Source organism: Pelobates fuscus, chromosome 3 (genome assembly GCF_036172605.1).
Source record: "Pelobates fuscus isolate aPelFus1 chromosome 3, aPelFus1.pri, whole genome shotgun sequence".
NCBI classification, from domain to species: Eukaryota; Metazoa; Chordata; class Amphibia; order Anura; family Pelobatidae; genus Pelobates; species Pelobates fuscus.
Window position 1 is genome coordinate 219,115,133 of NC_086319.1, and position 14,171 is coordinate 219,129,303.

Genomic DNA, 14,171 nt, shown 5'->3' on the forward strand with positions numbered 1-14,171 from the left:
CTTGTTAATTTCCTATTTTGGAATAGACTTGAAATCTTCCAGATGCATTTAACTATATCGACTTACAATGCCTGCTGATTATCAGATGGCTCTGGCTTGTGCAAACTACTACACTCCCATCATGAGCAGGATAGGATGAATGCCTGAGCATAGTTAGAGTCCACAACAGATGTAACACCAGAGGAGAGACCCGCTTACAGCTAACCTAATCAAGGTGGTCTCTAGTCTAGTCACTACCTCAGTAACACCAACCAATGTGAGACGGATTCTGGAGTAACATGTGGTGGGGGTTGTACAGCCCACGGAGCATGCGCAACCACTTAACCAAAGCATGAACTTTTTTGGGTCTGGAAGTCTGAAATTCCTCAGTCATCCAAGGGGCACGGAGAGGAAGCGCTTCTAAGGCAAGTCAGGGGTTGATTTTCCAGCTATGCTCTTGGCTTATTAAATGAATCTGATTCGAATTTCATTGATTTCAATTACTAATTTTTCCTTTCAGGAGACAAGTCCAGAGGTTTATTGTTATACTGAGTCTGTGCCCCCAGCCCTGGAGGACAATGGGGCTGCTACTACTACGAGTGACAGGACTTATAGGTAAACCCCAGTTACAAATAGACTTGTAGCATATTGAATGGCTGTTAACTGTATTACTTTATAGCAGCGATTTCTAACTCCACGTGATACATCAATTGTCCTTGTGACCTCTCTGTCATTGATCAGAAGGCAGGGGTAACCTTACTTGTCTATAGTGATGCATGGTTTATTAAATTACTATTATTCCCCTTCCTTACCTTACATAACTGTTTAACTGCTGTTCAGCTAAAATCACAAAGTTATCCCTATTTGGGCAGCATGTTAATACATCAAACGTCGCCCACCAGGCTGCTGTAAGAGCATTAGTTGTGGGATGCCAGCATAGCCAGGGCGTTTTTGGATTGTGCAGGATCTTTGGGAGCGGTATTGTGAATTGTATAATGAAAGCTTTATTGTGAAATGTATAATGATTACCTTATGGCTGCTTTTTATAGGGGAGGCTGATTGTAGAGTACTGTTAGGCTGTGTCCTGCTTCTTTCTTTGCGACCACTTGCAGAGAATTTGAAGAAGTTCCCTTATTATTTCACCTATCCGTTATAAAGTCACATTTTAAGGCATTGCTAGGACAAAAACATGTTTGTGAGTCATAATTCTGGTCAAGCAAAAATCTAAAATAAAAAGAAGAGGGAAAAACTAGCTTTTTTTTTTTAACTACAAAATGTTTGGTAAAACCATATGGATTCACTTTGACTCCTCTTAAACTTAAGGTTTAGGTTACATTGTAACCCTTCAATCTAAAAGGCAATTGTTTTTTTTTCAAAAGTGGTTTACTTTTTAAACTGTGTATTTTGACCAATAATGCATTATCTTATATGACTATACAGTATAAAGAAAAATACAAGTATCTATTAGACTGGTTAACACAACTATGGGGACTATTTAATAGACAGTAAATTATGATGATTTGGAAACAGAAGGGGTTTGTCACTAAACAATGAATTGAAAACATAATTGTACCATTTAGGCCAAAATAGCTGATTTGGAAAAGTCCTAAAGCTCAACTATAGCCCTCGGGCTGGCTTTGTTATAGCCTTTATTTTGCTAGTTTTCAGTCTACAATTCACTGTTTAGTGGGTAAAACCTCTGTGGTTACTACATTTTTGTCAAATAGTCCAGTAAAAAAAAGTCTCCTTCTCAATTATATTATCAGCTTGGCTTTTTGACCAAAATTAGAGTGAAGTTGATCTTAAATTTGTCTCCATTCACTGTTTAGTTCATGACCCCCCTTGTCAAACTGATGAACCGCATACGAACAAAACATTTTGATCATTTTGCCTACCTAGTTGTATTTTTTATGAGATTTAAATGAGAAAACTCTCTGTCTGTTAAAACCCACAGCTGGGTTATTTGCTTGTACAGTATGTTGGGAAGAGATTATTAGTGGAAATTCCCATTGATTTAGTAGATACCATTGGAATTTGCTACCAGTGTGTATGTTGATTTACATTTCTGTGCCTGAAAAAAAACATCACTCTGACTAAAGCAAAATACTGGAGGTGTGAGATGAGGGGTTCCTTACATATTGCAGAAAATAATTTTTGTGAAAAGTGTAAAATTGTATAGAACCTCAAAAAAAGTACTTTTTGTATTCTCCAATTACTGTATTATACATGTCAGTTTGTCAGTCCATGGCTTAAATGGTTATTCCAGACACCATGACCTGTTCAGTGTTTGGAAGTGGTCATGGTCTCCCGAGTCTGTATTTGCAGTGAAACATTCATTCGCTATGAAACATTGAATATACTGAGTTTAACCCCTTTTCTGTCAAAGGTGTAACTCTTCCTTCAGCAGCAACATTGCGGTGTCATTCCAGCCCAGAACATGAGTCCAGGGATAGCTAATGTCAGTTATATTGTAGAGCACTCCTATAGTGCTACTTTACACCAATAAGGGTTGTTCACTAAAGTGAGAATTGTCCGGAATTCAAAATTAATTTTAAATTTAAGGCCACAATAGCCAAACTAGAAGCTAAACAGAATTGGGTGATTTTTCGATTTTGGCTGATAATTCTCACTTTAGTAAATAACTCTGAATTAATTTATTCACTAAACCCCACAGTGTGGTGAAAGGAACACTAAAAAGCCAAAGTCAAGCTAAAATAGCCATAAGGTGGCATGCTAAGTTGGGAAATAGTTCCAAAACATATTTTTATTTATCCAGAATTTTTTTTTTTGCATTTTGTTTCTCTGTTCACTATAATTTAAAGTTTAATGAATAAAACTGAAAAAAAAAACATCAGGGATTGAGATTTGGAAATTAATTTAGCTTGCTATCTGCATTATTTATTAGAATGTATTCCATTGGGTATTTATAGTGTACAGTATTGTATTTTTCATAATATCCGAACAGAAATAAAATACATAAACCTTCATGTTTTTTTTTCTTATACTGCTTTTGTGGAGTGATTTACTATTTATTATAAATTCCATCCCCATTTTCAAGAGCTGATTATTTTAACTGGCATTGTTCCAAAACCTATGATCTATTCAGTGGTGTATTTTATGAGTTTAATCAGACCTTCTAGAATGACTGACATGCCTCATAAATAACATGATTTTTGCATTGTAAGGAAATCCTTTGTGGCTTGATTCAGGGTTTATTACTTAAAGTGACATTACATCATATTTTCCAATAAATGGATAATCAGGATTTGCTTCAATGACTGGGATTCTAAGTTCAGCTATCTGAATTTAGTGCAGCAGTTCCTTCTGATGTTGTCACGGGTCACTGAATGACCTCTGTAAGGGGGGAAACCTGGTTAGTTAATTTCTGGATAGCTGATTTCTATGCATTTGCATCTCTCTGAGTTTGCAAGACCAGTTGAAAAAGGACTATGGGTTTTTGGACTGAAACCATGTGTTATCCTATCAATGCCAACAGAATGGCAGCATGTCAAATAAGTTTAACTCCCCATATTACCCGTGAAATAATTTAAGTGTATACATATTTTAAATGTATTTAACCATTAACACACTCAATGTCTCTGTTAATATAAGTTAATAAATATATAACTTTATTGTCGAAGCAGATAGGGTGTGGATTTTGAGTTTTATCAAATACTTTCTTCCTTCTGTCATTAAAATAACTAGGTAAGTAGAGCAAATCAAGTGGTATAATAAACCCTAAGTTAGAAGATAATGTAACATAATTCTAGTTTTAATGGTATGTGCCTACACAAATAAATCTATATATGAACTCCTGCTATGTATATAAAACTACTATCAAAGTTTGTGATCTGTTTAGAAGTAGTACATAGGCAGGGATAATTTGGACATTTGCCATTGTGCTATATTCATGCAATCATGAAATATGACATGCTGATAACAATTGCCTATTTGTCTGTAATTTTGAATACCGGAACCCTATATTAAGGATTTGGGATTATGTTATATAAATTGTCCATAGATGTTTTCCTTTGATTAGATGTGGTCCTTTGATTGGATGTGGTCCTTTTTATAAACCCTCATGCCTTGTAATTACAAAGAGAAAGTGTACATCTGTTTAAAGCCATATACCATAGACACATGCATTATTTGTTAATCAAAGAACAAAATAAACCAGGTGTATCCAAGTAATTCCTATAACTGATGCAATCTTTATTCAGTGGTATTTGTAAATTGGTAGTTTCCTGATTGATTATGTCTGCCACCATTTATTTCACTATTAGTGGTTTGCAATGCCAGAAGCTGAACTTTAATGAAAAGAAAATATTTTCTTGCTTTGTACTTTTGAAGGCATTGCTGTGACATGTCAGTGCATGGCTCAGTGTTCTCAAAATATAATTAGTGTTATAGATTAATGTTATTAACTTGTAATGAATGGCTACATGGAGGCACTCATAATTAAAGTACGGTATAGTCACCAGAACCACTGCAGCTTAATGTAGTTGTTCTAGTGTCTATAGCCTGTTCCTGTAGACTTTTCAATGTAAACACTGCCATTTCATAGAAAAGGCAGTGTTTACATTGCTGCCTAGTAACACCTAGTGGCAGTCACTCAGATGACTGCTAGAGGTGATTCCTAGTCCAGTGGTGCACAGGGGGCATGCGCCTACATTCAGCGTCTCCACGCTCTTCATGGAGACACTGAACATTCCCCATAGAGGTGCATTGATTCAAGCCATCTCTATGAGGAGATGATGATTGGCGCAGTGCAGCATTTCTCCATGCATGCGCAAAAGCCTCCCAATGTTTTCTTATTAGAAAGCATTGGATTGGCTGAGATCATCAAGATTGATGATCTCAGCCAGGGAGGTGGGGCCAGCCACGACAAGACTGGCGCAGTATTGGAGAAATGGGGAGTAAAATCAGAGATTCGGTCACCTAAAATGACACATCAGGACTAAATGCTTGACATTGTTCCTTTAAATCATAACGCCTTTTTTATATTTGCCATGTCTATTGAGTCTAAAGAGGGCACTATAAGCACCAAAACAACTTTAGCTGAATGGAGGGGTTTTGATGTAAAATCATGCCCTGCAGTCTCACTTATCAATTCTGTGCCATTTCCGAATTAAAGCATTTTGCAGCCTTAGCCACACCTTCCCTACATGTGACCTATGCAGTCTCCCCAAACATTACCTGTAAAAAAGATGTGATGTTTAAACTGCCTTTATTGCACAGTCTGTTTAACTTAACTATTATGTCATGCTATATTAATAGTCTGGAGGAGTCTTATGTGTGTGATTAAAATTAAATTAACAGAGCAGAAGACAAAAACCCTGTAAAGTAAACACACTGTACTGATTGAAAATTAAACTATTTTTGATAGATGCTGTGTCAGTCACAGCCAGGAGAGGTGTGGTAAGGCCTGCATAAATGGAGACTATTGTGGTTTAACTCCTAATTGGCAGATAATTGAGCAGTGAGACTGAAGGGACATGATCCATATACCATAACGGCTTCATTAGGCTAAAGTTGTTTTGGTGTTTATAGTGTCTCTTTAAAGGGACACTCCACTGCCTAGATTAGATAATATATAAAAATCACTTTTTAGTGGATGTACCCCCTAATCAAAACAATGCATGCATTTATGTATGCAGGTATATCTAAAACAGCTTGTAAACGCTGCAGATCTTTTGCCTAAATCCTTTACAAGCCCATTGTTCTGTAGCTGTCCAATCACAGACTTCCCAATGCAGCTCAATAAGAAGTCTTAGCAAGGCAGGTGACCTGAGTAATTGATGCCTCTTTAGTTTAGCTCAACAGAGCTAACCAAACCAGGAAGTAACATGACCTGTTGTGTGCTTAAAAGCCAAAGGGATGTAACCAGGTTAATTTGCAAAAGTGCTAATTTCTCTTGAAATCTTCACTTTATGCAACATGGGGAAATAAAGACTATGAACACATAAAGTATTTCAGCAAGCTAAAGTGCTTTAGGGGTCCAGAGTGTCTGTTTAAACTAGACTGAATTTTGACATAAATACACATTGACCAAAGAATTGCAAACATTTGGACAATTTAAATGAACAGATAAAATCAGCTGCTCAACTGTATTGGCCTGCGATTTCCATGCCAGTTCTCCATAATTCACAAATTTAAATTAAGCACCAGTGTTTATTCACTAAACCCCAAATTGTATTAAATCTGAAATCTGAAGTGCAATATTTAGACTAAAATAAGTGTTTTGGAAATTTCTCCACATTTTTGCCAAGAGGTTTTCTTTTCAATTGATTCCCACATTACTAGCTCCACCTTCACATTTTTAAATAATGCAGGCTCATAACATAGCTTTATTTTATTATTATTATTAATATTGGCATTTTTATAGTGCCAAGAGATTCTGTAGCGCTTTGCAATATTATGAGAGGGGGGATTTAACTATAAATAGGAAAATTACAAGAAAACTTAGGAACGATAGATTGAAGAGGACCCTGGGAACGATAGATTGAAGAGGACCCTGCTCAAACTAGCTTACAGTCTATATTATTTAAGAATGTTGCTGCCTTGGTGAATCTGTAAAATGTAGAAAGGAAATAATTTTGCATGTTTGTATTTCCCTTATGTTTATATTTGAGGTTTACTTTATTATGTCTATAAATTATAGTTTATGATTTTGCAAAACATTTAGTCAAATGCTGACTAACAACCACAAAGCCTTCGCAAACATTGCCCCCATTATTTCCCTAGTCTTATCTCCACATACTCTCCCGTCCTCCCTGGTAGCTCACAATTTTCACCTTTCATCTTTTACATCACCTCCTCCTACTCCTGTCTCCAGGACTTTTCCCATGGTGCAACTATTCTTTGGAATTCTTACCCTCATTCTGACAGCCTCTCCCCCGCATTCCATAGCTTCAAAGTTTCCTGAAAACCCACCTATTCAAAGACTCTTTTTTTTTTTTCTATTCTGTGCTGCACAGATTTTATTAAAAAGCCCAATGTACTTACCTGGCTTTCATCTAAAACCAGCCCATCTCTCCAATGGTTGTCTCTTACAATTCAATTTTTCTGTCCTATGTAGCCCCCTCACTTTCTATCTCTTATTTTCCCAAAAGTCCTTTTAAGACTGGATGTTCTCAAGAGCAGGACTCACAGTCCATCTGTACAATTTTACCCATGTGCATGTTATATTTTTACTGTTTTACTAATTTGTCACAGTAAAAAAACACAAGAAAATGGGAAGTGCAATAAATACCACCTAAACATACTGTGTAATACTTTCCTGCGCAGTTAAAGGACCACTATAGTCACCCAGACTACTTCAGCTCAATTAAGTGGTCTGGGTGCCAGGTCCCCCAGGTTTTAACCTTTCAGATGTAAACATAGCAGTTTCAGAGAAACTGCTATGTTTACATTGCAGGGAAAATCCGGCCTCTAGTGGCTGTCTTCCTGACAGCCGCTAAAGGCGCTTCCCTGAAAATCACATTGAGCATGCAGAACGTCCATAGGAAAGCATTGAGAAAAGCCTTCCTTTGGGCGTTTTTAATGCACGTGCAGCTTTGGCCGTGCATGCGCATTTTGCTCCACTCGGGAGCTGACTTCGGAGGGGGAGGAGAGGTCACCAGCGCCGAGGAAGCCCGGCGCTGGATAAAGGTAAGTGACTGGGGGGACCTAAGGATTATATAGTATCAGGAAAATGAGCTTGTTTTCCTGACACTATAGTGGTCCTTTAAGGATTAACACACATCAACATTTAAATCACGTCGGAAAAGAGAGAAATAAATCTCTCCTAGTGTAGCTGTATAACTGCTAATACACTGTTTAAATACAAATGCTCACTGACCCTTTACTGAGTGGAGCAGTCACCATGGAAACTAATAGAAAACTATATAAACATTTCATCACTTTGAACCCACACATTTTTTTCTTGTTAACTCTCCCCATATGTGTGCTATCAGCACCAGAACATGATAATGCAGGAATTTTGACTTCCACTTTAAATGAGAGCAGATTCCCAGTGGCTTCCCAGTGTTTGAAGTTCTACAGAGTTGTGGAATTTTGTGTGGTTATCTGATTAATGTCAAGCACTTCCCTGTAAGCTCTTTGGTACACAATTTAAAGTAAAGCCTATTCAATAAATGCATGCTTTAAATAGTGCTTAAGTTAACTCACATTTTATATATATAATATCTAATATCCGTTGTTGAGGGAACAAATATCGTCTTCAATCTGTAACAGAGAAAACAAATTGGCGACAGCTTCTAAATTGCCTACTTGTCTTGGGTCCTATGAAAAATAGCATCCTTATTCTCATGAGATGATTTTATTAAAGAATCTCTCTAGATTTCAAAGGGCTAAACCCGCTTTGTCTACTGGGGGACCAGCAAATGTTTTGGACGTCTCTTGATAGGTTTTGATGTGATTAGACTATCATTGATTTTGAAGTACCCTTGTTGTAGCAATATATTGTTGGTTGCTAAATAAAAAATAAAAAAATAACATCAGTCTCTATCAGCCTAAACAGATACCTATACATAAAGAGAATAATCAATGTACTTAATGTGTCATACTTGTATACATATAATTAAAAGTAATTTGAACACTGCCTCTTTAAAGACCCAATCCCACATCCATCCCTGCAACAAGAAGGCCATTTAATTTTACTCGTTTTTTTTTTTTTAGGTACTTGTTTTAATTATTTTTAACAGGTTATTTTCGTTAGTATGATTTTGGATTAGGTGAATTAAAGTTTGCTGTTATTATAAAAATGCATCTACCTCTAAAATAAATTTATCAGAGGAGATTTCTCAACAAATCCTTTCTGATGTGGCACTAAACCTTGTTTAGCAGCTATTGTGATGAGTTTTACAGTTGGTTGGTGGTCACTGCCTTAGAAGCTCAATCGGGAAGGTTTGAATCCAAGTCAGACCACTTCACCAGTAATTGTCCTTTGGCAAGATACATACATAAAACAATATATATACCTACCTGGATACTGCAGCCTCACTGCTCAATCCTGTGCCATTTAGGAGTTAAATCCCTTTGTTTATGAACCATGAACCCTAGTCACACCTCCCTGCATGTGACTTGCACAGCCTTCCATAAACACTTCCTGTAAAGAGAGCCCTATTTAGGCTTTTTGTTTATTGCAAGTTCTGTTTAATTAAGATTTTCTTATCCCCTGCTATGTTAATAGCTTGCTAGACCCTGCAAGAGCCTCCTGTATGTGATTAAAGTTCAATTTAGAGATTGAGATACAATTATTTAAGGTAAATTACATCTGTTTGAAAGTGAAACCATTTTTTTTTTTTTCATGCAGGCTGTGTCAATCATAGCCAGGGGAGGTGTGGCTAGTGCTGCATAAACAGAAACAAAGTGATTTAACTCCTAAATGACAGTGAATCGAGCAGTGAAATTGCAGGGGAATGATCTATACACTAAAACTGCTTTATTTAGCTAAAGTAGTTTAGGTGACTATAGTGTTCCTTTAAGGAATGCTATAGTGTTAGGAACTTTGACACTAAAGTGTTCCCTTGCCCTGTCCCCCTGCGGCACATTTAGGGTTAAATAACACCTTCTTTTATTCACCTGATTCTACGTGCAGAGGGGAAACCTAATGCTCATGCTCGGTGAGCGCTGTGTGCAAATTAGGCCTTCCCCATAGGAAAGCATTGGATCAGTCCTTTCCTATGGGGATTTTTAAGATGCTGGACATCCTCATGCAAAGTGTGAGGACATCTAGCTTCATTTCACATAGTCAAACTCTGTGAAACAGCTGGAAGTGTGCTTAGTGGCTGACTGGTAGACACCCACTAGAGGCAGTTTTAGCCCTGCAATGTAAAACATTGCCATTTCTGTGAAACCCTTTCAAAGTTAAAGGGGAAACGAAAAAACTGCACAGAGACTATTTTTATGAGCTGAAGTGGTCTGTGTGCCTTTAGGGTCTCTTTAAAGATATGAATAATTGCCAATACATACACGCCTTTGTTCCCCTCAGGGATTGTAATTGTGTTGCACATTTTAAGGCTTTTAGGAGTCAAATTGCCTTTTACTTGAAATCTCCTTTGCATGTCTGTAGGCCTGTGTTTTATGACCTCTTAAACTGTAAACAAAGCCTCTGACACCCACAGCAAATCCTGTTCTTTTAAAAGTCCTCTTTGTTGACTTTACAATGGGTTATTCATCGTTTTGGTTACATAACAGTTAAAAGCTATGATTTTACATATTAAATATCAGGCCTTAAATGGTGACTGTTCAGTACACATCCAATTAAAATGGCTTTATTCATACAAAAACATTTCAGGGCTTGCCCTGATCGATGCACAGTGGCCCATAATTTTAATTGGGCACATACAGACATCTAAGTTTTGAAGCGGTTTAATGTCAAGTTTCATTTTCAATTGGATGCCAAGAGGTGTAACATCTGTGAACACAGAGATTAAAATATTCATTGCAGTCTGATTTTCTAAGGAGCTGAGGCATTCCAGGGCAAAATTTGTAGAATTTCGGATGTTGCTTAATTTTTCTTCAGTGAAGGAGAGATCAAACACTATCATGACCTTTATTTATTTCTATAGGAAATGTTTTTTTATGGAAATGCTGTCATGAAAGAACTTTTAAATAACACATAGATCTCTATATGAGCCCTAGTTTATTCCTTAGTATGCAAAAACAGCCCACACAGAAACTTGCTGAGTGATTTCATCTTGTAAGCAAGAATGGAAATGTGATGATAAAAGGTACTATTGATATCAATGTAACTGACAATACCTGCATTGTTTCAATACCTCTCCTAATGCCCTAAACACAATCTCTAAGAAAATAATTCTACCAGCTCTTTCTAGTTATATAGGGTCATCAGCCCCTCTCTATTTTTAATAGGGGTAACTCAGTACTTTATACATTTGAATTTTATTAAGTTTAGCAGAGATCAGATATTGAATGTAGCCTGCAGAGAATCATGTGCACCCTGCTATATGGCCATTTTTACATGAAGTGATGAAATACCATAGCAGGAAATGGCGTTTTTACTAGAGACTTGATATTTCCATTTTGTTGACATTTAAACTTGTTCCCACTTGTGAGAATGCTGCCAGAAGTACTTTGGAAAAAAAAAAAAAAAATCAGACAAGTTAACTTTACTTTTCCAGGACCCCATAGAATGACATCATTTCATTTTTCTTGTATAAAAAGTTAATATATTGATGAAATAATAATTTCTAATAGTTTTATATATGTACTTAATATTATGCTAGAAATGCATACCAATTTTCGGCAGCAAAATTCTGCACGTATTAAAAAATAGCAAACCTCCATTTTGTAAATGTGCTCATTAAGTCACTGCTTGTTTTTTATTTATTGTAGTAATACTGTGCGGAGCGGCCTATTCCCAGGAGCCAGATTTTAGCCATGGCTGTGCGGAAGGCAGCTGCTATCCAGCCACTGGAGACCTCCTGATTGGACGCGCAGATCAGCTCACCGCTTCATCTACATGTGGTATTCAAAAGCCAGAGTCGTTCTGCATCGTTAGCCATCTTCAGGTAATAATACATGGTTTCCAGAATTATGGCATTTCTTTTGTGCTCATCACGCTTACAAAACTTGGTAGTTTTCTCATGAAATTTGAGCAAGGAAGAATGCACACAACAAATCCCATGGGGGATTGACAACCTTTCCCAGGCATGGCTGAAGCTCTCCCCCTCAACATTTCCCATTAAACAGAAAACATCTGGCTGGAGGCAGGGCTGTAATGTGAATATTCACACACATATGCATTGTTTGAGCAGTTGCATCTGTTTAGTGTTTCCTGTTCCAGTTTACATTGCTTTTAGATTGGAAGGCCTTTCATTGTCTAATTAACTCCTTATTTGCTAAACACTATTGGACAGCACCACGTACTCTAACTGATGTTGTAAAAGACATTGGGTTATGAGTTTTGCAGTGACATGACATATATTGTACTAAATATTAAATTATTTTAAAACATCTTTACAGTAAGGTAAATAGCTTTACAGTATTATTTTGAAACTGAACAAAATTGTTGTTATGAGACTTAAGCGGTCAGAATTAAACACTGCAATCAAATGCATCCAGTACAAACATGTTGTAAGACATAAGTTGGGGAGATGAGATCTAGTCAACACTTAGTGTCACTTAGAACCAAAAGATTCCTTCAGAGACAACTGTTTCTCTTTGAATTCCAGAGCATGTTGTTTCTCTGATTTCCAGAGAGATGTCTAGACAATTTCCTGAATACTGTAATTTCCTTTTTCTTCTGCACTATGGCTAATTTGTTGGAGAGTCCTATGAAGTTATACAGCGAAAACATTGTCTCAAGATCAGAGATAAGAGAACCAATTTGAAATATTTAATCAATTAATCAGTATAATAATGTAAAGCCGTTATTTTTATCATGGATCACTGTGCAGCTAGATACATTTCACTTGTCTATATCAATTTTGGTTTTCTGTTTACTTGTTCTGGTAGGATATTTTTTGGTGATTGTTCAGAATAGAAGGCCCATCCAGAAAGAGTGTTACATTAAATCTACGCCAGACCAGTCTATGAGGAAACAGAAATTAGAGTCCAGTCTACACAAAAAAATCACATCACTGTCATTAGGCAGAATTCCAGGGAAGATTCTGAAGCACAGTTTCCTAGAGTTTGCATTATTTTGGGGTGTCTTTAAAGGTAAATTGGTATAAATGGGCATAGCTGAATTTTGCTCTTGCATGCCCGCTCTGCCCCAGCCCTATCTAATTCATAACAAAAGCCAGAATGTGTCCTTACTGCATCTTGCTAAAAATAAGCCGACCTTAAGAATAACTCAACATCATAAATAAGTTTCAATGTTTAATCCAACACTACTTTATTTTGAGTGTGGTGTTAAGACAACTCTCCCTGTTTGGGAGTCCTCAAAAATTTACATTGCCGAAAGTAATATCTATGTTTATGGAAACATTGTTAATAGCTGCTTGTGTTTGTCAGGAATCTCCTGTTACGTTGTATAAAACATTCTTATCATTTTTTTTTAGGAGGAGAAAAAGTGTTTTATATGTGATTCCCGGGAGAGTTATAATGAATATACTAATACAGAAAGTCATCGCATTGAAAATTTAGTTACTTCTTTTTCACCAAACCGTCATGATTTATGGTGGCAGTCAGAAAATGGTAAGTAGCTTTAATGCAGTTGTTTCTTAACCTCTAAGTTTGGACTTCAATTAGGGTCCCACTGGTTGAAATGGGCAAATCGACTTCCATGCAGTTTCCCTAAATAACTGGTGTGCAGTAGCAGCTCAAACTTGCTCTGTCTAGTGGAGAGTCCTCTGACAATGAAAAGAGTCTAGGTGAAGAAGGTTTTCTGCAGACCTTCTCCTATGTATACATTACATTAATACTGAAGAATGGGTCAGTTTTTTTTTTTTGTGGAATTCATTTTAATTATTATTCTTATGATATGGCTTTACAACAAACCAAACAGCATGGTATATCTACTGTGGACAAAAAAAACACAATTAGAAAATGCACAAACCCTCAAAACGAGCCAGGTTCCTTTTAAGACGTGTAGAATAGGTTGTCCAACTAATGCCATGTACGTAGTTTCTGTCCCTGTGAAGAAAGAATAACAACCATTGCATTGTATTGTACCCTGCATTGTACATTATGGATTACTAACGTTTTATATATATATATTACTTAACTAAACATAAACTTAAAAGGGATACTTGTCCTCTTAATTTAATATCAACAATATTGTCTCAATCAAAGAGTAACGTAAACAAATACAATGTAGTAAATGGAAAAACAAAAAGAGAGGGGAGAAGAAGGAATAAAATAGTTAGTTATAAATTCACAAAAAGAGAATAAAGCTTAAAAATGTTTAATTTAAGTAACATTCCAAGATAACTACTAGCTAGTAATGCAATTTTTATTTGCTTTCCAACTGCTAAACGTACAGTTTTATTTTTCTTTCCTTTAGTTTTAAAGCCATTTTCCATTGATGTTACTGTCTGGATTGAAATAATTATTATTATTATTATTATTGCCATTTATATAGCACCAACAGATTCCGTAGCGCTTTACAATGTTTAGGAGGGGTATTTAACTATAAATAGGACAATTACAAAAAACTTACAGGAACGATAGGTTGGAGAGGACCCTGCTCAAACGAGCTTACAGTCTATAGAAATGCCCTG

At 36.4% G+C, this 14,171-nt stretch overlaps 1 protein-coding gene across 1 annotated transcript in view; it reads left to right on the forward strand.

Annotated features, from left to right (window-relative positions):
• Positions 1–330: 330 nt before the first annotated feature.
• LAMB1 (laminin subunit beta 1) overlaps positions 331–14,171 on the forward strand; it is a 59,177-nt gene continuing 45,336 nt past the window's right edge. The window contains exons 1-4 of the mRNA XM_063448082.1: positions 331–404; positions 500–594; positions 11,341–11,516; positions 13,011–13,146. Of these exons, the coding sequence (XP_063304152.1) occupies positions 558–594; positions 11,341–11,516; positions 13,011–13,146 (349 nt within the window). The 5' untranslated portion in view covers positions 331–404; positions 500–557. The remainder of the gene's footprint in view (positions 405–499; positions 595–11,340; positions 11,517–13,010; positions 13,147–14,171) is intronic.